At 50.2% G+C, this 24,921-nt stretch overlaps 3 protein-coding genes across 3 annotated transcripts; 1 reads left to right on the top strand and 2 right to left on the bottom strand.

Moving 5' to 3' along the window:
• Positions 1-417: 417 nt before the first annotated feature.
• Positions 418-1,353, top strand: LOC311216166 (olfactory receptor 14C36-like; the record flags this gene model as incomplete). Its single annotated transcript, XM_084297710.1, has 1 exon — positions 418-1,353. The coding sequence occupies one exon, from the start codon at positions 418-420 to the stop codon at positions 1,351-1,353; it is 936 nt and encodes a 311-aa protein (XP_084153836.1).
• A 3,651-nt stretch (positions 1,354-5,004) lies between these two features.
• On the bottom strand, positions 5,005-16,010 carry LOC311216167 (olfactory receptor 14C36-like; the record flags this gene model as incomplete). Its single annotated transcript, XM_084297711.1, has 3 exons — positions 5,005-5,034; positions 5,712-6,547; positions 16,001-16,010. 3 exons carry the CDS (start codon positions 16,008-16,010, stop codon positions 5,005-5,007), a joined length of 876 nt encoding a protein of 291 aa, XP_084153837.1.
• A 568-nt stretch (positions 16,011-16,578) lies between these two features.
• On the bottom strand, positions 16,579-17,520 carry LOC311216168 (olfactory receptor 14C36-like; the record flags this gene model as incomplete). Its single annotated transcript, XM_084297712.1, has 1 exon — positions 16,579-17,520. The coding sequence occupies one exon, from the start codon at positions 17,518-17,520 to the stop codon at positions 16,579-16,581; it is 942 nt and encodes a 313-aa protein (XP_084153838.1).
• Positions 17,521-24,921: the final 7,401 nt, after the last annotated feature.

The following is a 24,921-nucleotide window of genomic DNA, read 5'->3' on the forward strand; positions in this document are numbered from 1 at the left end:
AAGCCATCACCACGTTGATGACACACAAGGATTTATTTGAATACAGTGGGGCTGCTAGAACAAAAGAGACAAAAGAAAACTCATCATATGATCTTTACCACTTGCTTAGGGCAGGACTGACTCCCACATTGCCCACAGCAAGTCCCCTGCTCTCAGTGACACCCTCTAGCAGCACCAGCCAGAACTCATGAAAAGGACCTGTCAAAAGTCAAAATGGAAGTGGAGAATCATTTGGGAGGGATTAAATGAAAAATTGAATGAGTTTTCCTCTGAAATGAGAAATGAAGGCAAAAAAGAAAAAAAGATATTAATGTACATATATATTTTTTTCTGTAAGATAACTCTGTTAAGATAACTCTGATAAACACTCATTGTTTTTCTGTTCCTTGTGCAGGACCCCAAGCCCAGAAATAGGAAATGCCCAACATCAGCTCTGTGAGCGAGTTCCTCCTGCTGGCATTTGCAGACACACGCGAGCTGCAGCTCCTGACTTTCGGGCTCTTCCTGGGCATCTACCTGGCTGCCCTTTTGGGCAACGGCCTCATCCTCAGCGCCGTAGCCTGCCACCACCGCCTCCGCACCCCCATGTACTTCTTCCTCCTCAACCTCGCCCTCGTCGACCTGGGCTGCATCTCCACCACTCTGCCCAAAGCCATGGCCAATGCCCTCTGGGACACCACGGCCATATCCTATCAAGGATGTGCAGCCCAAGTTCTCTTTTCTGTCTTCTTCTTTGGTTCAGAGTTTTCCCTTCTCACTGTCATGTCGTATGACCGCTACGTTGCCATCTCCAAACCCCTGCACTACGGGAGCGTCCTGGGCAGCAGAGCTTGTGCCCAGATGGCAGCAGCTGCCTGGGGCAGTGGCTTTCTCAATGCTGCCCTTCACACGGCCAATACATTTTCCCTGCCCCTCTGCCAAGGCAATGCTGTGGACCAGTTCTTCTGTGAAATCCCCCACATCCTCAAGCTCTCCTGTTCAGATGCCTACCTCAGGGAAGTTGGGCCACTTGTGTTTAGTGTTTATTTAGCCTTTGGTTGCTTTGTTTTCATCATGTTATCCTACGTGCAAATCTTCAGGGCAGTGCTGAGGATGCCCTCAGAGAAGGGCCGGCAGAAAGCCTTTTCCACTTGCCTCCCTCACCTGGCCGTGGTCTCGCTCTTTATCAGCACTGGCATGTTTGCCTACCTGAAACCCCCCTCCATCTCTTCCCCATCCATGGATCTTATTGTGTCAGTTCTCTACTCAGTTGTTCCTTCATCAGTGAACCCCCTCATCTACAGCATGAGGAACCAGGAGTTCAAGGATGCAGTAAGGAAACTTTTTGGATACATGCTTCTTTGCAATCAATAATGTTTGTGAGTTCCCTGATTATTTCAGGAACTGTGAGGAAAATTTTTTGTTACTACATTTCTCTATAAATATTTTCTACAAATTATTTGTTTTGATTTAAATTATGTTATCCTTAACCTGCTACCTGTTTTTCTTATTTCTATTTTTTCATTTACAATGACCCAGTCATCTAATTATCGAAAGAAGCAGTTTATGTAGAGAAACAAACAAACAAAAACAACAACAACAACAACAACAACAAAACACATCAGGTCTACATTGTTATCTGCAGCAATCTCTTCCCATCCCCTCTGAAGCTGAGGAACCAGCCCCAGTACACAGGAGGGGCTTAGGACCAAGAGCCCAGCTGCTACATGGAGTTTGGGTGGGGGCTGCTGCTTCCCTGGAGCCATGGCCATGGCCAGCAGCAGGACGTGGCCTTGTCACTGCTGCTCTCTTTTGGCTTCCGGACTGTTCTCCTTTGCTCTTTATTCGGATAAGCTGTCAGATCTCATGTACCTTGGTGACAGTCCTGTTGTCTTTGCAGTGGCATCCCTGTGGCTGCAGGCAGCAGCAGGCACTGTGCAGCTCTGGGTCACAACTGGCCTCCCTGTTAGTACCACAGTAGCAAGAGGGTCTTGCTCAGAGCAAACCCAGAACCCTGGATGCCTCTCCAAAGCTGTTGCCAGAAATACAGCCAAGAGGTTGCTCCCTGCTCATCTGTTTTCTGAGGTTCTTTTTGTGGGGTTCCTCACCTGGGGGCGCAACAACCCCAAGCAGAGCTACAGGCTGGGAGATGAGTGGTTGGAGAGCTGCCTGGCAGAGAAGGACATGGGAACACTGGTTGATAGTCGGCTGAATATGGGCCAGTAGTGTGCTCAGGTGGCCAAGAAGGCCAACGGCATCCTGGCTTGCATAAGAAGCAGTGTGACCAGCAGGTCCAGGGAAGTGATTGTCCCCCTGTAATCAGCTCAGGTACTGAGAGGAGAGTGATGTAACCGCTTGAGCAAGTAAATTCAGGAGGAAAAGCTGAAGTGACTTGGAGTATTAATGGGCCCCACTGAGGGCTGTTACTAACAAAGCCTCCCCAGGGCCTTGTTAGGGCAGATAATTGGAGGCCATGGTTACAGACAGGCAAAGCACTGTGCTGAGAAAAGTCTTTGTTGGTTTCAGTGAAGAAGAGCCAAGGCCTGACCACGGCCACTAGGAGAGGAGACCCTACACCCCCCTGTCTGGCTCAGGGCTAGTCTTGGGGTCTGTGGGATGTGGTGGGTACTGTGATGCTACTAGAAGAACTTCATTTTGACACCTCTGCAGCCCTGCAGTGTTGCAAGGAAGCAATGCCAACAGTCAGCATGCCAAGCAGGTGCCTTCTGCTGGCCTAGCAGGGCCACTGCCAGATGTCAGCCCAAAAGTGCAGCTCCCAGGGAGAAGTCAAGGCTGACCTGCCACTTCCAGACACAAGTGTCCTCCCAGTCCCTTTGCGTGACACATTCCTGCTGCTGCCCTATCAAGTGCAGAGACAGAAGTGACCTCACAGTCCCTGCCACAGTCACATTCCTGCTGCTGGGGCAAGAGATCCTCAGGCAGAGCTGAGCTCCTCAGAGCATTCCCACCCATCTCCTCCTTGTGACCCTCAAGCTGATCAGATCAGGGTGAGCAAGAGAGTAAAGGTAAGGAAAAGGGGCTATGGGCTGAGTTTTGGCTTGAAGGGATAGTTTGAGGTCAGGCATAAGAACAGTGGATTCCTGTCAGGGTGTGGACTAGCATTTAGGTTTGGGGATTAATGTCAGTGATTAAAATAGTGCAAGGGCTTTACATGACTATTTTAAGTCAGTGTTACAGCAAAATCAACATTGCCTGAATGTTCTAAACTCACAGAAATCATTCATTTCTGCTGGCCAATATTCTCTTTCCTCCCTCAAATCTCATATCTCTCCTGGCCAGGCTTTTCCTGACTTCCCCATATCAGTCATCTTCGTATGGGCAGCTTTCTGGTGGCTTTCATGATCTCAGAGTATCTGTCTCATATCCATTGGCTACTCCTTTCTATAGACTGACGTGGCACCTAAGTCAGGATGGAAAAGAACACAAAGGCTGTAGGTGAACCATGCACAATGTGCCCAGCAGTTCTTGTACCACCCCAAAATTTTGTTTCCTGCCTCCAACTTTTGGATATGGAATGGTTTCTGTGCACCCAGGCTATCTTTTTCCAAACCCTCATGCATGGTTCAGTTTGCCCCAAGCGTCTTGGAGGCAGTGGCCCCCTCTGTGTCGAAAAATGAAAGCAGTCCTAAAGGATGACTTCAGGCAAAAGCTGACACCTCTGACATGACAACCCCTATCCAAGACCTCTTCCTCTATGGGGCCTACCAAGTACTTTGAAAGAGCCGATCTCAGAAACTACATGCACAGCAAGTGCCTTCTGCTGCCCTACCATGGACACTGGCAGATGTGAGCCTAAAGGCACAGATCCCAGCCAGGAGTCAAGGGTGACCTGTCAGCTACTTCAGAATGCAGTCACCTCACAGGCCATTTAACAGCCATTCACTTCCTGCTGGACTTAGTGTTTCTGAGGCACCACTGAGCTTATAATACCAGACCTACAAAACACCCCCTTTTTGGGCCAGGACCTGCCCAGGTAGAAGTGATCTGGTTGTGATCCTCCAAGCTCATGGCACACCTGCTGGGCTCCCAGCCTCTCTGACACTCAGGAGCCAGTTCCGTGCCAGTCCTGGGAGGTGCTAGGGCAGGAGCGACCTTGCAGGCAATGTTCCAGCCTCATGCCTGTTGGCAGTCTCTCAGCTCCTTGGGCACAGTGAAGATCATGTTTTTATCCAGAAGCCATGAGACTGAAGCTGACATTCAGGGGAAGCACCCTCCAAGCCCCAGCCCCAGTCCCAGCTGGCAGTGGTGCTCTGCTGAGCGAGGGGGCTGTGGTGCCTGGGGCATGGGGACACTCTGCAGGGCCGTGCTGGGCAGGCTGGGAGGCAGACCCAGCTCATGGGGTCACTGCCATTGCCCCAGGGCTGCAAGGAATCACTCGCCAGGCTTCTTTGCTGGGGCTTTTGTGTGCCCTGGGGCTGCAGAGCTCTCCTCTGCCTGCTCACACCAGATTGAGCACTTGAGCTCTGCTCAGTCCACCTCAGACAGGCTCACGCTCCGTGGGCTCCATTCACTGCTCTCTCCTGGGCTCACACAGCCCCAGAAAAGAAGTCTGGTGAGTGATTTTTTGCAGGCCTGGGGCAATGGCAGTGATATTTCCTTGTTTCTCATGGTCTTCTCACATGTCTTTCTCATAGCCTTTCCCACTGCCCAGCACTGCCTCCCAGGTGGGAATAAGCCAACCTTCAGATGGGCCTTGGTCTTCTTCAGTCTTCCTGCTGCTTCTTAGGACCTTCCAGACTCCCCACAGAGCTCAGAGGGAGCCTTCTTGTCCAGTGTGTGGACCTGCACTGGCTCTGACTGTGACGAAGTAATTCTCTGCAGAGCAGCCCCTGTGGTGCTGTGTTTTCAATATGTGACCGTTATGGGTCTGGCTGGGATGGAGTTAACTTTTCCTGTAGAAGCTCACCCAGTGCTGTGCTCTGCTTGAGTAGCTAGAACAGCACTGGTATCACGGTTGTGTTTTGTCTACTGCTGAGCAGTACTGTCATAGCATCAGGAATCCCTCTAATCGTCCCTCCCCAAAGAGCCAGCAGGCTGCGGGTGCGCAAGAGACAGAGAGGGGACATCACCAGGGCAGCTAACCTAAACCAACCACAGAGATATTCCATACCATATTGTACTGGGTCTGGGTAAAACCACCACACATATGATGTCACACTCAGCAATAGAAGGTGGAAAATGGAAGGAGAGGGGAGAGGTGAGCTCCCGTTATGAAAACGACTGTCCTCCTGAAAATAAGCTCTATCTATTGAGGCCCTGTTTCAAGGAAGTGGTCAAGCATCACTGTCACAAATAGTTTTGCTATTTTTTTTTTTAAATAACGTCTCTCAAAGGAGATGGGAATGCACTGCAGCTGAGACCTATGAATTTCTGCTTCCTTCTTTATTGTCTATAGCTACACAGAAAGCCTGGCTTTAGATATACATGAGATAATTATGAAAAGTAAAGAGATAAATGAACAGGTAGGAGGCTAACATGACATTAATTAAATCGACACCACAACTTGGAGAACATATTTATCAAGAAAAATAAAACCAAATTGCTTTCCTAACTGTTTCTGAGATAAACTCAGAACGTAAAGGCACATTATTTTTTTTTTAAAGAAATATGTATTCAAACAATTTCCTCAGTGCATCCTTGAGCTCCTGGTTCCTCATGCTGTAGTTGAGGGGGTTCAGTGCTGGAGGTAACATGGAGTACAGAAAAGATACTGCAAGGTCCAGGGATGGGGAGGAGAATGAGGGGGGCTTCAGGTAGGTAAACATGATAGTGCTGACAAACAGGGAGACCACGGCCAGGTGAGGAAGGCACGTGGAAAAGGCTTTGTGCCGGCCCTGCTCAGAGGGCATCCTCAGCACTGCCCTGAAGATCTGCACATAGGACACCACAATAAAAACAAAACAACCAAAGCCTAAACAAAAGCTAAATGCAATAAGTACAACTTCCCTGAGGTAGGCATCTGAGCAGGAGAGCTTGAGGATGTGGGGGACCTCACAGAAGAACTGTTCAAGGACATTGCCTTGGCAGAGGGGCAGGGAAAATGTAGTGGCCGTGTGCAGGACAGCTGTGAGAAAGCCACTGCCCCAGGCAGCTGCTGCCATCTGGGCACAAGCTCTGCTGCCCACGAGGCTCCCGTAGTGCAGGGGCTTGCAGATGGCAACGTAGCGGTCGTAGGCCATGGCAGTGAGGAGGAAATACTCTGCTGTGATAAAGAAGACAAACAGAAAGACGTGTGCAGCACATCCTTTATAGGAGATGGCCCTGGTGTCCCAAAGGGCATTGGCCATGGATTTGGGCAGAGTGGTGGAGATGGATCCGAGGTCGAGGAGGGCAAGGTTGAGGAGGAAGAAGTACATGGGGGTGTGGAGGTGGTGGTCGCAGGCTACGGTGCTGAGGATGAGGCCGTTGCCCAGGAGGGCAGCCAGGTAGATGCCCAGGAAGAGCGCGAAGTGCAGGAGCTGCAGCTCACACGTGTCTGCGAATGCCAGCAGGAGGAACTCGCTCACAGAGCTGATGTTGGGCGTTTGCTGGTTGTGGCCATGGGTTTCTTCCAAGGAGGGAAAAGGCAGTAAGAAAATACAACAAAATTATCTGTTGATATCTGATTCAATTTCAACCTATTAAGCAGACTTTAGTCAGGTCCATTTCATGAGCTCTGACTGATGTTGCCTGAGGGTGTCCCTGGGATCAGGAGACTCTGTTGTGGGCAGTGTAGTTAACAGTCCTTACCTATAAAAAAAAGTAAAGAGGAACACGGGGTATTCTCAGATTATTTTAACTCTTGATATGAACAAATTGCTGCTCCCAAGTCCCCTAGCAGCAAAGAAGCTCTGTGGCAATTTCTTTTTTCCATACTGTCATTCCTGGTGCAGTACAAGTGAAACCTTGTGGACCCTCAGAGTCGCAGATACTATTCCTCTAGTGCAGAGTGTACTACAGAGAGCACAGCCAGTCTGTCCATCCGTTCTGGTCTCAGCTGCCCTGTGCTGGTGGGAGAGAAGAGCAGCGATTGTCCCAGGGAGGTGCCTGAGCCCTCCCTCACACAGCATTTCTGGCAGGAGCTGCCTCTCACCGCCTGCCCATGTCCTTGCTGGGAACTGGTTCTCTGTCCCCACATCTCTTCCCTGTCCATGCTAACAGACCCCATACCACAAGCTGTGTGCTCAGACTCACTCAGATTCCACTCCACTGCAAGAATCTTAAAGCAGAGAATCCAAAAAAGCCTTTCTCTTCAGACTAACCAAGCCACAGTCTTCCTCCTGAAACGCCCATTCATAAACGCCATTCTCTAAAGTATCTCCTAGTCCAAATTACAAGTAGAGTGAGGCCCACCCTGACAGATACTATCAGCCATTGGATGTGCCAGCTGCAGAAGACCCCTCTGGCAACCCCACCTGCATGGCCCTGCTGCCAGAGCCTCACGGTGTCAAGAGCCTGCAGATGTGTCCTGCCACACGCTGCCCTCTGTTGTTGCGCTCCTCAGTGCCTCCAAGCCCTCTCTCCTTCTCTCCTCAATGTGTGCCAGCTGCGGTCAGAGCCCCCAGCCCTGCTGCGCTGTGCAGAGGAGCTGCTCCTGGGCACAGTTGTCTCTCTGCAGCGCTTGCCAGGAGCTCCCCTTGTGCCCAGGAGCCCAGCCCAGCTCAGCAGCGCAGCACCCGACCATGGCATTTCTTGCTCTGTGCCCTTGGGCTCCCTCGAGGTGTCCCCAAGGCCTCAGGGCTGACAGCTCCCGAAGGCAGCAGGGTCTCTGCTGAGGTGTGGTGTTTGAAGCACACTGAACACATCACCAACTGCCCTTCTCTGAACACAGGGGAAATGACTTTTGAAAGGGTGATTAGTGCTTTTAAACTGTGGTTGTCAAATATGATGTGCTTTAACCTGGCAGGCAGCTCGGCACCACATGGCTGTTATCTCACAACCACCCCTAAAAAGACAATGGGTTGAAATGCAATACAAGCTTTCAGAAGGATTTGGAACATTTGATTCCCTTACTCAAATACTTCTTCTGCTGTGGTGTCCCATGTGATGATGACACCAGCATGATGGAGTTGTTCAGGAGCTTCCCTGTGTTCTTGAGCACTCTGGGTCAGCCCATGGCAAATGGTAGGGCTGTGTTCCCAGCCCTGGTGCAGTTGATTCCAGGTGGGCAGGACACCGCTCCATGTGAAAGCAAAGTGTGGCTTGTGTACTGCTGTGAAAGGGATGGACAAAAATGCATTAGGAATATTAATTGTGGCATAGCACTTGACTGCCTTTGACTCCAGTTCACAGAATCACAGAATTTCTAGGTTGGAAGAGACCTCAAGATCATCGAGTCCAACCTCTACCTAACGCTAAAAATCCCCACTAAACCATATCCCTAAGCTCTACATCTAAACATCTTTTGAAGACTTCCAGGGATGGTGACTCCACCACTTCCCTGGGCAGCCTGTTCCGGTGTCTAACAACCCTTTCGGTAAAGAAGTTCTTCCTAACATCTAACCTAAAACTCCCCTGGCTCAACTTAAGCCCATTCCCCCTCGTCCTGTCACCAGGCACGTGGGAGAACAGACCAACCCCCACCTCGCTACAGCCTCCTTTAAGGTACCTGTAGAGAGCAATAAGGTCGCCCCTGAGCCTCCTTTTCTCCAGGCTGAACAAGCCCAGCTCCCTCAGCCGCTCCTCGTAGGACTTGTTCTCCAGGCCCCTCACCAGCTTCGTCGCCCTTCTCTGCACCCGCTCAAGCACCTCCATGTCCTTCTTGTAGCGAGGGGCCCAAAACTGAACACAGTACTCGAGGTGCAGCCTCACCAGAGCTGAGTACAGGGGGACGATCACCTCCCTAGCCCTGCTGGTCACACTGTTCCTGATACAAGCCAGGATGCCGTTGGCCTTCTTGGCTACCTGAGCACACTGCTGGCTCATATTCAGACGACTATCCACCATCACTCCCAGGTCCTTCTCTGCCTGGCAGCTCTCCAACCACTCCTCTCCCAGCCTGTAGCTCTGCTTGGGGTTATTGCGCCCCAGGTGCAGGACCCGGCACTTGGCCTTGTTGAACTTCATGCAGTCACCAGATCATCACCAGATTTCCACCACATCTAATAAAGGATGATGATTCTCCTTAATCCTCCTTTATTTAAAGTATTTATATAAGCAGTGTTTGTTGTCTTTGACAGTCATAGCTGGATTGAGCTCCAGCTGGGTTTTGGCCCTTCTAACTTTGACCTGCACAGCCCCAGAACATTCAGGACCCAGTTCCAGACAAACTGACAGCATGCATGAGAATGAAGAACAGAAAAAGTAGAATCTGGCAGCCTTCCACCCACTGTTTTTCTGTGACTCTGTGATACAGTTCCATTCAGCTGGTTACTCCTGTATTATCCAAACATTCATAATGCTTGTAATGCTACTATCTTGTCAGAGATAGCACAGTCACACAAAGGTTGAAGCATCTGCCTGCAGATATGAACGGCTGACAGAAAGGAGCATCAGTGTGGGGGAATGCTGAGAAACTGCAGGATTTTGCCTAAAGTAACTTCTTGATGTTTACAAAGAGAAGGACCCAGTCCTGCACCAGAGGAAGAGGAACCCCATGCATTAGGGCAGACTGGGACCCTGCTGAGTGTGCAGTGGCGAGGTGGAGGAGGGCTTGGGCACCATGAGGGATGCCATACGAGCAGTGGTGCCTGTTCACGAGGAACCAGGTCAGCTTCCTACAGAGCTGCCTTACGAGGAGCATGGCCACCAAGAAGATCTGAGTTCCCAGACTCAGCTCAGATCCCCTGAGACACCGCACGAACAAGTGCCAACAACTAGCCAGTAAAGAGGTGCAGATCTGGGAGTCACTGGAACATCCTCATGTGGCGAGAAGCAATGAGAATGGCAAGACTCAAAGTCCCAACAGGATTGAGGTCTTTGTGTCCATGGCGATGGCTGTTGTCACTGTCACTGAGGCCTATGAGGAGACAGCTTATTCTTAATGCACCAGGGCCTCATTGCCTCCTCACCCCCACCATGAAGCAGGCAGGGGTCGTACCATTCTCCTGCACTTGGCCATGCACATCCCCATCTCCTACTGCCCCACAAAGAGCCCTGAGCAACCTGTAAATGGAAAGATCTCCCTTCCTTGAGTTGGGACTCAAGGCCAGGCCCTTGTGCTTGGTGACACACATCCACTTTTCCTCCACATCAGTGTCACCTTCACATTGCCTTTGTTTCCTTGTCCTCACTGCCTCCAGGGTTCTGCTCTAACAAGCTCCAAGGGAGGCTGTGTCAGTGCTGGCCCTCAGGGGGACACTGCAGGAAACTTGCCTCTGACTTGGACTTCTGGAGAGATGTCTTCAATTGTCTCTGAGTGCCTGAGTTTCTTGGGCTCATCAGCAAAGCCCCCAGAGGGGTGATTGCAGTGCCTTGGGCTGGTGCTGTGCTGCTGAGCTGGGCCGGGCTCGTGGGACAAAGAAAACACATTTCAGAAAGTGCCATGAAGCAGAGAGACAGCTGTGGCCAGGAGCAGCTCCTCTGCACAGCGCAGCAGGGCTGGGGGCTCTGACTGCATCTGGCATGGGGAGAGCAGAGAAGGAGAGAGGGCTTGGAGGCAGTTGGCAGGGGGAGGATGCTGAGAGCTGCCTGCAGGAGAAACCTGCACAGCCCTTGACAAGGTAAGGGTCTGGCTGCAGGACCGTGCAGCTGCAGCTCCTGGAAGGGTCTTGTGCTGGGTCTTGTTTCTGGGAGGGCAGTGGGCAATGCAGTAGGCTTTGAGAGTCCTGCTGGGTTGCAGTGCAAGGTGAGGAAGTCTGGCAGAAGCCCCTTGGAGTGTCATAACCCAGCTGCCCCTGGTCAGAAAAGAGCCAGTCGGCTAAGCCTCCACCAGACACTGTAGGGAGTACAGCTGGGATACTGGGACACCCCAGCTTGTGGATATCCATCCAGCTCTGTTCATGTGGCATCCTCCTGCGTTGCAGGCTACTCTCCAGCAGGATGCAGTTCTCTTGTGGCATCCTTGTATTATCCAAGATCACGAAGAAAAGGACACCTCCTTGCTAAGACCATGTCTGTGCTACTGGATGGCAGTCTGTGCGTAGCTGGAGTGAGGCCTCTGCATCCCTTGTTAGGAGGGAGGAACTGAGATCCTGTTCAGTCCTGTGGTGACAAGGTGAGGATTCTGTCCAGCTGCTCTGGGACTGGGACTTCTCTGCTCTCAGCTGTCTCCGGTTTCTTCTCAGGGAAACACCACAGTGGGATGGTCCTACAGCTCTCAGAGAGGTGACAGGGCAGCTGAGAACACTGGTGTTCAGCAGTGGCATCTGCAAATCTGCTCTGCATTCAGATGAGCTGTTTCCAACAGTACTGCAAATCTCATTGTCCTGACAGGTGGACTCCATGTCCCCCATGTTTCTGCCTCCCTCCTGCTGCACAGAAGGAAGGACTCCTCTGCAGCCCATAGCAGCTCCTGCTCCAAGTGCCACTCTCAGGCAGCACCAGCCACAGCTCAAGCAAGAGAGATTCAGAAATGGTCTCCTGCAAAGCAAGAGGCTAGGCTGAGGGGTACTCTAAGGCTTGCAAGAAGTATCCGCCAGAGAAATGTGTACTATGTTCTGACTTATCCTCTTCAAGAGAAAACTGTGTCCAATGTCAGAAAATGTCCAACATCAGCTCTGTGAGTGAGTTCCTCCTGCTGGCATTCGCAGACACGCGCGAGCTGCAGCTCCTGCACTTCGCGCTCTTCCTGGGCATCTACCTGGCTGCCCTCCTGGGCAACGGCCTCATCCTCAGTGCCGTAGCCTGCCACCACCGCCTCCACACCCCCATGTACTTCTTCCTCCTCAACCTCGCCCTCCTCGACCTGGGCTGCATCTCCACCACTCTGCCCAGAGCCATGGCCAATGTCCTCTGGGACACCAGGGCCATCTCCTATCAAGGCTGTGCTGCTCACCTCTTCTTTTTTGTCTTCTTCTTTGGTTCAGAGTTTTTTCTTCTCACCGTCATGGCCTACGACCGCTACATTGCCATCTGCAAGCCCCTGCACTACGGGAGCCTCCTGGGCAGCAGAGCTTGTGCACAGATGGCAGCAGCTGCCTGGGGCAGTGGCTTTCTCAATGCTGTCCTACACACATCCAACACATTTTCCCTGCCCCTCTGTCGAGGCAATGCTGTGGACCAGTTCTTCTGTGAAATCCCCCACATCCTCAAGCTCTCCTGCTCACATGCCTACCCCAGGGAAGCTAGGGTACTTTTCTTTACTCTTTGTTCAGTCTTTGGTTGTTTCATTTTCATTGTGCTGTCCTATGTGCAGATCCTCAGGGCAGTGCTGAGGATGCCCTCTGTGCAGGGCCGGCACAAAGCCTTTTCCACGTGCCTCCCTCACCTGGCCGTGGTCGCCCTGATGGTCAGCACTGCCATGTTTGCCTACCTGAAGCCGCCCTCCATCTCTTCCACATCCCTGAACCTGATAATGGCAGTTCTGTACTCAGTGGTGCCTCCAGCAGTGAACCCCCTCATCTATAGCATGAGGAACCAGGAGCTCAAGGATACAGTGAAGAAAATCTTTGGATACACTGTTACAGTAATATTCCAATAGACATAACTGTACTTTTAGTATAAAATGTGTTTATGACAATTTCATATATTTTTTGTATTTCTATTTCTTAATAATAGTGCTTCTGATTAATTTTTTTCCCAGCCTCCTGCCTTTTAATTTAATTTTATTTATTTATATATATATTATGTTATTTTCTCATGTACATATAGAACCAGGCTTCCTGTTTAGATAAAGACAATAAAGAAACAGAAATTCTGTTGAGTCCATGACTGGACAAAAGAAACAGAAAAGAAAGAAGAAACAGAAATTCTGCTGACTGTGGGATCCCTTCTGCCTACACACCCAGAAGGACCCAGACAGAAAGAAGGCCCCCAGATGGGTTGTCCTGTCCCTTCTGCTTGAGTCCATGACTGCACAGCAGCAGACACAAGGCTTGGCTGTGTCTCCACAAGAAGCTGCAAGGCCAGCAGCAGGCCCCTGGCTTGGAAGGTGCCGCTGAGGTGACTTGTGTCTGCTTGGCTGAGAGGCCGCAAGGAGCCTGCTGGGTTGGGATGCCTACTTCAGGAGTGGTTTCCACCCTGATGGAGCTTCCTTTGGTAGTAGGAAAGAGCAGGAGAGAAAAAACTGCCACAAAGTGCACCTTGAAAGTTATGCACTGGCCACAAGGAAGAAGAAATGTCCCTCAAAGTATATTGCTGTGGTGCCAGAAGTCAACTAAAGAGTGTGATCAGATCCTAGCTTTCTGTTTCAAGGAACAGCTAATGAGGGTTTGTGAGACATGGGTGAAATGATGGAAATGCTGGGATGAGAACAAGGTGGTGAACAGAGATGGGCGTCTGCAGACTTCAAGGAAATAGGGCAAAAGTAGGATAGCACAGGAATGCCTGCAGAGGATAAGGCAGAGGGTGCTGGTAAAAAGGGAAGGCCCCAACAGCCCTGAGGTTTTTGTTCCTTTGTCTGATGAGGACATGAGTAGTCATTGCACTGGAGCCTCATTGCCTCCCTGCAAAACTGTGCAAATGGAGGTGTTATACCATTGTTCTTCCCAAGGCATCACACTGCCCACCACATCCCACAGATCCCCTGGAAAAGCCCTGAGCCAGACATGGGGTACAGGATCTCGCCTCCAGTAGCTGGGGTCAGGCCTTGGCCCTTCTGCTTCGTCAAAGGAAACCAAGACTTTTCTCAGCACACTGCCTTTGCCTGTCAGCAATCATGGCTTCCAATTATGTGCCCTAACAAGTCCCTGGGGAAGTTATCATACTAACAGCCCTCAGTGGGGCCCATTAATACTCCAAGTCACTTTGACTTTTCCTCCTGACTTTACATTCTTAAGCAATTGCATCGCTCTCCTCTCTGAGGAGTTCCATGGTATATTTTGGTGCACAGTCTATGAAGCTCAGTACCTGAGCTTCATTGACTGTGCATGTAAATACACCATGGAACTCATTAAATTGAAGAAACTCCTAAGATGTCTTCAATACTTTTTTTCATGACTTCAAAACCTGTCCAGCTAATTACAGAGCTTGTGTGATATTCTTAAGGAAGAAGATTTCAAAAAGCACCTAGTACATATCTTTTCTTGTTTTAAAGGCTAAATTTTGCTGCATTTCAGTTTTCAGCATCACTCTTCTATTGCTATTGATCCAAGGAAACTTCTTTGGAGACTTCAATAGAGAGCAGAGAAAAGCACAGTCTGGAGGTCTGAAATCTCTACTCCAGTCAATGAATGAAGCTCATGGATGGCAATCAGGGAGTCTCGGTTAGCGCGATGCTGCCTCAGGTGCGCCACCATGGTAGCCATTGGCACCTGCTGTTCTTCAACCCTCAGCAAACCTCCAACAGAAGGATTCTGTGGAAGGCCAAGCAATGTGGACAACTGTTTCATATCCTTTGTCTCCAAGACAGCTCTGCCAAAGCCCCACTGGTGGTGCCCTCTTGGAACTTTGAAGTACCCTCTTCTGAGACAGTCTATGCCGAGGATGCACATAGCCTCTGGGCCAGTCCCAATGGGGTGCTTTTGCCATTCCTTCCCAGTTCGACTCACTTCAGCCTCCAGTACAGTTATCTCTTGGGATTCCCCTATCACTCCAGAAATATAGGTGTGTTCTACCTCTTTTTAACTTGATGGTATCAGGGTACTCTGTGCACCGGTGTCCAGTAGAGCCTGATACATTTGTGGGTCTGATGTACCTGGCCATTAAATACACCCATTCCAGTAAACCCAATTGTTCCTTTCCTCCCTGCCTCTCCCTGGCTGGAAGGAGGACCCCTCTAGACCTGCTCGTCGTATTTATTACTGTGTCTGGTAGACAGCCCACTGGAAACACATCCCACCATGGCATTGTCATTCCATGGTGCAGTGGAGAGGGTGTTGATAGCAAAGGGATGCATTCGGGTGTGGAAGGTGGGGCCCAGCAGAGATGAGGAATCAAGGCAGTGAGGTGGGTGAGGCCAGGAGAAGCAGCCCAAGGGGTGGTGCTGCTTGTGAGGACACGTTTGTGGCAGCAGCCGGAGTGGGCAGCAGCTGTGCGCAGGTGAGGGGAGGCCAGGAAGCGCATGGCAAGAGCGCTCCTGCCAGCAGAGCCAAGGCCAGGACTGAGGCCAAGAGGAAAGGCAGGCCCAGGGCAGGGGGCTGCAAGGGCCATGCTGAGCTCCCTGCCCCTGCAACAGCTGCCCTGGCCCTCAGCCTCCTCTCCCCTGCCCCTGCAGCTCTGGGCTCCCTTGGCACAGCCCTGGCTCTGCAGCACCAAGCCCTGCTGGGAGCCCTCCCCTGCATGCTGCCACCGCTCCCTGACGCTGGTGTTGCCCTCTGCCAGGCACTGCCCAGCCCAGCCCAGCCCCTGCCCACCTCTCCCCACCTCCCTGCCCTCTCCCCAGCCCAGCAGCCCAGGCTGGTCTGTCCCCAGGGCAGTGCCCACCACAGGCTGCTGCAGGGCTCTGGGCACGGCCACCACAGCCCCAGCCCCCCAAAGGCACCGCAGCTGCTGGCACAAAGGTGGCTCTGGGCCTCCACAGCAGCCCCTGCACTGGGGCCAGCCCCAGCTCAGGAGATGGAGGTCCGTGAAGCTGCAGGAGCCCTGCTCTCTTGCCTGGCAGATCCCCAGCACACAGTGCCTGTGCCCTGCAGGGCCAGCCCCGCTCCCCAGGCCAGCACAAGAGGCCTGGCCCAGCCACAGAGCAGCTCCACATTCCTCTCCAGGTTGCCATTTGCCATCAAACCCAGCACCAGTGGACACTCCCAGGCCAGTCAAGGCCAGTTATTACTGTTTGCTGGGCCATGTGCTACCAAGAAGTCAGATCACAGTCCAGCCCTTTGTCCTTCAGTGATCACTATGGGAATCTGATCCATCCTGAAGCCCAGAAAAACAAGAGGGCTGTTCTGGGAGGAGCTCCTTGGGTGTATTTCTAACATCAGCTTTAGAAGAGGTGTACAGAGATGTGGAGGAGATGCCACTCTAGGGACATCAGGAAACTCACCAAGGTGCATGAGACCGGATGGCTAACCCACGTACAAGAGCACAAGAGAACAATGTGGAGACCAAAAGAGAGTAGCAGGGAAAAGGCCACGTCCTGCTGCTGGTCATGGCCATGGCTCCAGGGAAGCAGCAGCCCCAACCCGAAGGCAGCAGAAAGGCAGAGCCCAGCAGGCAGTGAGGGGCAGCCCCGAGGGCCACCAGGGCTGCTCCTGCATGTGTCAGCTCGGCTCTTGGCCCCAAGCCCCTCCTGCGTGCTGCGGCTGCTCCCCCAGTTCCAGAGGGGATGGGAAGAGAGGGATACTGAGACCAGTGAAGTTATGCTCTTTTCTTAATTGACTATACCTACAGAGGAAGCCTAGTTCAATTGGTTGATTAGAAGATGTATTCAAAGTAAATAAATTACTAAATAAATTAAATCAATATTAAAAATTATTATAAAAATAACAAAGAAAAATAATATAAAAATCTGTCATGTCAATTTCTCAAATACAATGGTAGTCTTCAGAGGATTATTATTAATGATTACAATATGATAATACTACTAAATACGAAAATGATATGATACAAATCACGATAATATTAACAACATTGATGCTTAAGAAGAACATATAGAAGCATCTTCCTCACTGCAACTTTGAGCTCCTGGTTCCTCATGCTGTAGATGAGGGGGTTCACTGCTGGAGGTACCACTGAGTACATAAGTGACACCACCAAGTCCAGAGATGGGGAAGAGATGGAAGCAGGCTTCAGGTAGGCAAATATGGCAGTGCTGACAAACAGGGAAACCACTGCCAGGTGAGGGAGGCACGTGGAAAAAGCTTTGTGCTTGCCCTGCTCAGAGGGCATCCTCAGCACAGCCCTGAAGATCTGCACATAGGACAACACAATGAAAACAAAACAACCAAAGACTAAAGAAATAGTAAACACAAATGCCCCGACTTCCCTGAGGTAGGCATCTGAGCAGGAGAGCTTGAGGATGTGGGGGATTTCACAGAAGAACTGGTCCACAGAATTGCCTTGGCAGAGGGGAAGGGAAAATGTGCTGGCCGTGTGCAGGACAGCAGTGAGAAAGCCACTGCCCCAGGCAGCTGCTGCCATCTGGGCACAAGCTCTGCTGCCCACGAGGCTCCCATAGTGCAAGGGCTTGCAGATGGCAATGTAGCGGTCATACGACATGACAGTGAGAAGGGAAAACTCTGCTCCAAACAAGAAAGCAACGAAAAAGACCTGTGCAGCACATCCTTGATAGGAGATGGCCCTGGTGTCCCAGAGGGCATTGGCCATGGCTTTGGGCAGAGTGGTGGAGATGCAGCCCACGTCGAGGAGGGCGAGGTTGAGGAGGAAGAAGTACATGGGGGTGTGGAGGCGGTGGTGGCAGGCTACGGCGCTGAGGATGAGGCCGTTGCCCAGGAGGGCAGCCAGGTAGATGCCCAGGAAGAGCACGAAGTGCAGGAGCTGCAGCTCGCGCGTGTCTGCGAATGCCAGCAGGAGGAACTCGCTCACAGAGCTGATGTTGGGCATTTGCTGGTTTTGGCCATAGGGTTCTCCCAAGGAGGGAAAAGGCAGTAAGAAAATACAACAAAATTATCTGATGATATCTGATTCAGTTTCAGCCTATTAAGTAGATATTTAGCAGGTCCATTTCATGAGCTCTGTCTGTTGCTTCCCAAGGGTGTCCCTGGGAGCAGGGGACTCTGCTTTGGGCAGTGTAGTTAACAGTTCTTACCTATAGAAAGAAGTAAAGAGGAACATTGCATATTCTCAGATTATTTTAATTCTTATGAACAAATTGTTGCTCCCAAATCACCTAACGGCAGAGAAGGGCTGTGGCGATTTCTTTTTTCTATACTGTCATTCCTGCTGCTCTACGTTGAAAACCTTGTGGATCCTCAGAATCACAGATTCCTCTACTACAGAGTGTACTTCAGAGAGCACAGCCAGTCTGTCCATCACGTCTGGTCTGTCTGTGCTGGTCTCTCTGTGTCTCTCTGTGTCTGGTCTTTCTGTGCTGCCCTGTGCTGGTGGGACAGAAGAGCATCGATTTTCCCAGGGAGGTGCCTGAGCCCTCCATCGCACAGCATTTCTGGAAGCAGCTCCCTCTCACCGCCTGCCCATGGCCCTGCTGGGAACTGGTTCTCTGTCCCCACATCTCCTCCCTGTCCACGCTAACAGACCTCATCCCACAAGCTGTGTGCTCAGACTCACTCAGATTCCCCTCCACTGCAAGAATCTTAAAGCAGAGAATCCAAAAAAGCCTTCCTCCTCAGACTAACCAAGCCTCAGGCTTCCTCCTGAAATGCCCATTCATAAATGACATACTCTAAAGTTTCTCCTAGTCCAAATTACATGTAGAGTGAGAGCCACCCTGAAATATGCTATATCAGGCTTATGATGTGCCAGCTGTAGAAGACCCCTCTGGCAACCCCACCTGCTGCCAGAGCCTCCCGGTGTCAAGAGCCTGAAGATGTGTCTTGCCACACGCTGCCCTCTGTTGTTGCGCTCCTCAGTGCCTCCAAGCCCTCTCTCCTTCTCTCCTCTCTGTGTGCCAGCTGCGGTCAGAGCCCCCAGCCCTGCTGCGCTGTGCAGAGGAGCTGCTGCTGGGCACAGCTGTCTCTCTGCACCAGGGCCCTCTTGCCAGCAGCTCTCTCTGTCCCACGAGCCCTGCCCAGCTCAGCAGCACAGCACCAGCCCAAGGCACTGCAATCACCCCTCTGGGGGCTTTGCTGATGAGCCCACGAACCTCAGGCACTCCGAGACAATTGAAGACATCTCTCCAGAAGGCCAAGTCAGAGGCAAGTTTCCTGCAGTGTCCCCCTGAGGGCCAGCACTGACACAGCCTCCCTTGGAGCTCGTTAGAGCAGAACCCTGGAGACAGTGAGGACAAGGAGACAAAGGCAATGTGAAGGTGACAGTGATGTGTAAGAAAACTGGATGTGTGTCACCAAGCACAAGGGCCAGGCCTTGACCCCTGTCCTCTGGGAAGGAAGATCCTTTCCCTTAACATCTTCCACAGGACGCTTCCTGGTCAGTAGGAGATGGGGATGTGCATGGCCAAGTGAGGAGAATGGTATGAGCCCTGCCTAGTTCATGGGTGGCGGCAAGGAGGCAATGAGGCCCTGGTGCTTTAATGAGAAGCAGTGTCCTCATAGGCCTGAGTAACAGAGACAACAGCCATAGCTGCCCCTTTGGCTAGAGCTTAGGAGAAGATATGTTATAATCATTGTGATGGGGCCTCATTGATTCATTTCAACGTTGTACAGAACCTCAGAAGTTTCATACCACTGCTCTTCTCATGGCATCACACTGCCCACCCCATCCCACAGACCCCAGGAAGACCCTGACACAGATGTCGGAGTGCAGGATCTCCTCTCCCACTTCCAGGGATGAGGCCTCTTCTCCTTCATTAGAAGAATACAAGACTTTTTTCAGCACAGTGCCTTTGCCTGTCTGTAACCATGGCCTCCAATTATCTGCCCTAACAAGGCCCTGGGGAGGCTTCATTAGTAACAGCCCTCCGTGGGGCCCATTAATACTCCAAGTCACTTCAGCTTTTCCTCCTGACTTCACTTTCTCTAGCAGTTGCATTATTCTCCTCTCAGTACCTGAGCGTCATAGCATCAGACCAAAATACACCATGGTACTCATTAAAATGCAGAAACTCCTGACATCTCTTCCATAGTTTTCTTCATGACTTCAAGACTTGTACAGCTAATGGCAGAGCTTGCATGAAGTAGTTAAGGAAGAAGATTTCAAAAAAGCAGCTAATACAAATTTTTTTTTGTTTTAAAGGCTGAATTATTCTGCATTTCAGTTTTGAGCATCATTCTCCTATTGCTATTGATCCAGGGGGACTTCTTTGGAGACTTTCATTGGGAAGAAAAACAGAGTCTGGAGGTCTGACACCTCCACTGCCAGCAGTAGTCTTTGTTCCTGTAACTGTAGCACAGTTCAGCACATGAAAAGCTTTCTAAGATAATCAGGGAAAATATAAAAAATAATGAAATAAAATAAAAAAAATAAAAAAATAAAAAAAATAAAAAAAAATAAAATAGAAAAGAAAAGAAAAGAAAAGAAAAGAAAAGAAAAGAAAAGAAAAGAAAAGAAAAGAAAAAAGAAATTTGAAATGACCGTTTGATCCTGAGAAATTCTAAATGAATCTTAGTAGACAACTGGACATCCATGGTCTCTCTTTGGTCTTCTGTGGAAAACTCAGGGTGAAAAGTGAAAAAAAAAATCTTCCTGTGGCTGTAGCTGTACCCATGAGCTTGGCTTCTTTTGGGAAATTGTCCCCCTCCAGCCACACAAACCTAAACTGAGTAAAGTGAAAAGAGCTGCCCAGTCAATAGAGCAGGGAAAAATCCTACCTCCTGTGCTGTAGATGCAGAAGGCAAAAAGAATTGCATTGTGCCTGACACTACTCTGGGACGTGTCACCCAGGTCAGGCAACTTTACCTTAGTGCTGACAAGTCCATCACTAAAGCACGCTCCCAAGCTCTGCATCTACACCTTGGCTCTCCAGTCGATGACCCAGCTCATGGATGGCAATCAGGGAGTCTCGGTTAGCGCGATGCTGCCTCAGGTGCACCAGCATGGTAGCCATTGGCACCTGCTGTTCTTCAACCCTCAGCAAACCCCCAACAGAAGGGTTCTGTGGAAGGCCAAGCAAGGTAGACAACTGTTTCATGTCCTTTGTCTCCAAGACAGCTATGTCAAAGCCCCACCTTGGAACTTTGAAATTCCCTCTCCTGAAGCAGCCTATGTCGAGGACGCACGTAGCCTCTGGGCCAGTCCCAGTGGGGTGCTTTTGCCATTCCTTCCCAGTTAGACTCACCTCAGCCTCCAGTACAGTTATGTATTGGGTTCCCCCTGTCACTCCAGATATACAGGTGGGTTCTACCTCTTTCTAGCTTGATGGCACTAGGGTACACTGTGCACTGGTGTCTAGTAGAGCCTGATATATTTTGTGGGTCTGATGTGCCAGGCCATAATAATAATTATATCTCTGTCTATAATAATAATAATAATAATAATAATAATGATGATGGTGATGATGATGAAATATATAATAACAATGTATTGCTATTGTTGTTGTTATCATTATTTCCTTTGTGTCCTATTAATCTGCTTTTATATCAACTCATAAACTTTTACTTTTTTTTTTTTTTTTCTCCCTCTTCTCTCCTGCAGTCCATTGGATGAATATCTGTACAGTTCTGAGCTGTCTGCTGGGTCAAACCACAGCAAGGCTTTTTGGTGCTTAGCATGGAGCACAAAGGTTGAGATGACAGATCTGACCACAGCGTTTTAAAAGTAAATTGTGATAAGCATTAGATCAGTTTAACAATTGCTGATCACAGCATTGATATTTTTGATCTGGGGTCTGTGGTGCTTGTTTTCAGAATTGTGTTGTACAGCACATTACTAATTGTCATCCATGGTGTGCTCTTTATCAGTTCTGGGGGCTGGTTTAAGGTTACTGTTTTGCTGTATTGGATAACGCTGACTTCTGACAGGATAAAATAATTGCTGCCTCCATACCTCAGGAACCATCTCTTCATCTCTTAGAAATTATCTAGAATTACACTCTTTTAAACTCTTTGCCTTTTCTCCTTGGGGAGTAAACCTATGCAGGGTGGGTGGAACTGGGATGGACAGTGGGGGATGCTTTTCACCACTTCTTCCCTCTCCCTTTCTCCTGCACTTCCCCCTTCTCCTCCATGACAGGCATATGGCCTGTCCAAAGCCACTCCAAACCCTGCAACAGACCCTGCAGGCACTCCAGCTCCTGAGGTGGGCCCAAAGTTAAATTGACACTCGTGACAGGCCCTATAGCTACTCCCAAACCTGCGATAGGCACTGCAGCCACTTCAACTCATCCAAAAGGCCCTGCAGGCAGAATAACTCCAGTGATGGGCCCTGCAGCCACTCCAGCACCTGCAATGGGCCCCATGGCTGGGCCAGAGAACCAGCCTGTGCCAGTATCGGTTGCCTCTTTATGCAAGAGAAAACAATGGGTGTAAAAGTCAGTTTTTCTTTAGAAAGGAAAGAAACTCAGGCACCCAGACAAGAAAGGTGGAGGAAGTAGAAGAGGCAGGTTTCTCCTAAGTTGGTCCATCATGGAGGCAGGATGACCAAGAAGAAGAGGTCATATAAGCATCAGAAACCATGTGATCCCTATCCCAGTGTAAGCTACGAGACATGGGAAAATATTTTAGCCATCATCTCGGTGAGCACATTGTCAGCTGGCTGCTCCAGTGCTGAGAGAAGGGGGCTAACAGTCTGGATTTAGAGGGCAGGGAAGCCAAGCAGCTGGGATCCTCCTGTAGGTGAGGGGTGATTGAGAAAGCCAGTGGAAAAGGGCACAAGGAACTTAATCCTCTCAGGCCTGAAAGAAAGGTATCCCGTGAAGGAAGATCTTCTATGTCAACCAGGCAAGTGGACCACCATGCAGAGGGGTATCCTGTACCTGAGGGAATTACCCATGCTGAAGGTGATTTGTAGAAACCTAGAAAACTAACAGCTGTCCAAAGATCCCGATGAAGTCAACTGCACATGACCCATGTGACAGAAGTTTGTAGAGAGCGCACCATAATCATATGCCAATTCGTTGGCAGTAATGACCAGGAAAGACCAAGAGGAACCCATGCTGGATGAATCGGCTAGCCAGCTACAGTACAAAGAAAGTCTCTCTTCTTCCCTACGAACCTGTGTCTCGTCTATGGAGAAACCGTCTGAGTAGGTCCAAGAACTACAAGAGAATACATCTTCCTCCCCACCTGTACGAACCAATACCTCAGCTCTCAGGTGTAAGTGTCCCTCTACTCAAGAAAGGTGATATAGTGGGTACATACCACGTGCAGCTCTGTGGTTTTAACTGTGTGATCACGGAGAAGCCGTGAGTAAATGGGATGGAAAATCTACCTCCATCCTAGAGGCATGGATACATGAAGCACAAGGAAAAACATTCACAAAAAGTGGTTCTTCTGAGAAAATTGCTGCTCCTGTTTCTAGTGGGCAGTCCTCCAAACAGAGTAATGAATACTATGAGTGGGACTAGAGGGGTTCTACCTCCATCTGGGGGGAGGAAGGGGGCAACTGGGTGTATTGGACTTTGAGGATTACTCGCTTGGCACATCAGACCCAAAGCAGGTGTTAGGTTTTAAGGACACCAATGCACAGTGTAGTGTAATGCCATCGAGCTAAAAGGGCCAGAACCCAATTGTATTTCTGGAATGATGGGAGAATCCCAGTAGTTAACTGTATTGGACGCTGATGTGAGTATAATGGGAAAGAGTGGCAAAAGCAACCCCTTGAGACTGGCCCAGAAGCTCTGTGCATCCTTAGTATAGACTCCTTCAGGAAAGGGTACTTCAAAGATCCAAAGGCTTATCTTTAAACAGTTGTCTACCTTGCCCACTCTCTCACAGGGCCCTTCTGCTCTGGAGGTGCTGATGGCCAATGAGCAGCAGGTGCCAATCGCTACCACAACAGCGCACCTGAGGCAGTATTGCACTGACAGAGACTCCCTGATTCCCCTGCATGACCTGGTTCATTGACTGGAGAGCCAAGGAGTGATCAGCAAGGCTCTCTCACCCTTTAATAGTCCCATATGGACAGTGCAAAATTCTAATGGGGAGTGGAAGATAATGGTGGACGTCTGTGGCCTGAATGAAGTCCCACCACTGCTGATTTTGACATAAAACAAAGCAAGATCAAAGGACCTACACAGGAGATCCTGAGGCAGGCTGGCCAGGTTCAGGGGGACCCCTGCCTGGGGACGGGCTGTGTATTGTTCAGTGTGTGGTGAGCAACTTCACTGTGCATCGCTTGATTTATTAAACTACATTATCACCATCATCATCATCAGCAGCAGCAACATCTCTTCCTTTCCTTTTGCAATCAAACCGTCCTTATCTCAACACATTAGCATTTCAGGGGTGAGGATGAGCTACTTGGTGCTGAGCTGTCTGCCAGGATAAAGCACAACATGCTTGACAACCACAATCCAAAGCACAAATCACACTTTAAAAAATCAGTCTCTGGCATCTACAGAGAGATGAGGTCAGTGATGACTTCAGTCTCCTTCAATCAGCACACCCCAGCAGAGACCCTGCTGCCTTGGGGAGCTGTCAGCCCTGAGGCCTTGGGGACACCTCGAGGGAGCCCAAGGGCACAGAGCAAGCGATGCCATGGTCGGGTGCTGTGCTGCTGAGCTGGGCCAGGCTCTTGGGCCCAAGCAGAGCTCCTGGCAAGAGGACAGTGCTGCAGAGAGACAGCTGTGCCCAGGAGCAGCTCCTCTGCACAGCGCAGCAGGGCTGGGGGCTCTGACCGCAGCTGGCACACAGACAGGAGAGAAGGAGAGAGGGCTTGGAGGCACTGAGGAGCGCAACAACAGAGGGCAGCGTGTGGCAGGACACATCTGCAGGCTCTTGACACTGTGAGGCTCTGGTAGCAGGGCACTGCAGGTGGGGTTGCCAGAGGGGTCTCCTACAGCTGGCACATCTGATGGCTGATAGCATCTGTCAGGATGGGTCTCTCTGTTTCTCCAGAAAGGAGTGGAAGATGCTTTAGAGAATGGCATTTATAAGGGGTCATTTTCAGAAGAAGATTGAGGCTTTGTTTATCTGAAGGAGAAGGCTTTTTTTTTTTTTTTTTGGTTCAGTGCTTTCCGATTCCTGCACTGCAGACGAGGCAAGTTTGAGGGTACTTTGTTTTCAGGATTGTACAGGAGACTGAGAATCCCAGAGTATTGCACAGAGAGATCAGAATGGAAACAATGAGATTCTGACAGGTTCTCATGTAAAGAGAGAAGATCGCCTGGGGGGTGTGCTAAGATAGGGAATACGTTTTCTTCATTTAAGTCTGTTCTAACTTTGATCTGCATTCTCATCTTCAACAGGCATCTGTGCTTAATGTCAGCAA

Source organism: Netta rufina (genome assembly GCF_964035555.1).
Source record: "Netta rufina genome assembly, chromosome: 18".
Classification (NCBI taxonomy): Eukaryota; Metazoa; Chordata; class Aves; order Anseriformes; family Anatidae; genus Netta; species Netta rufina.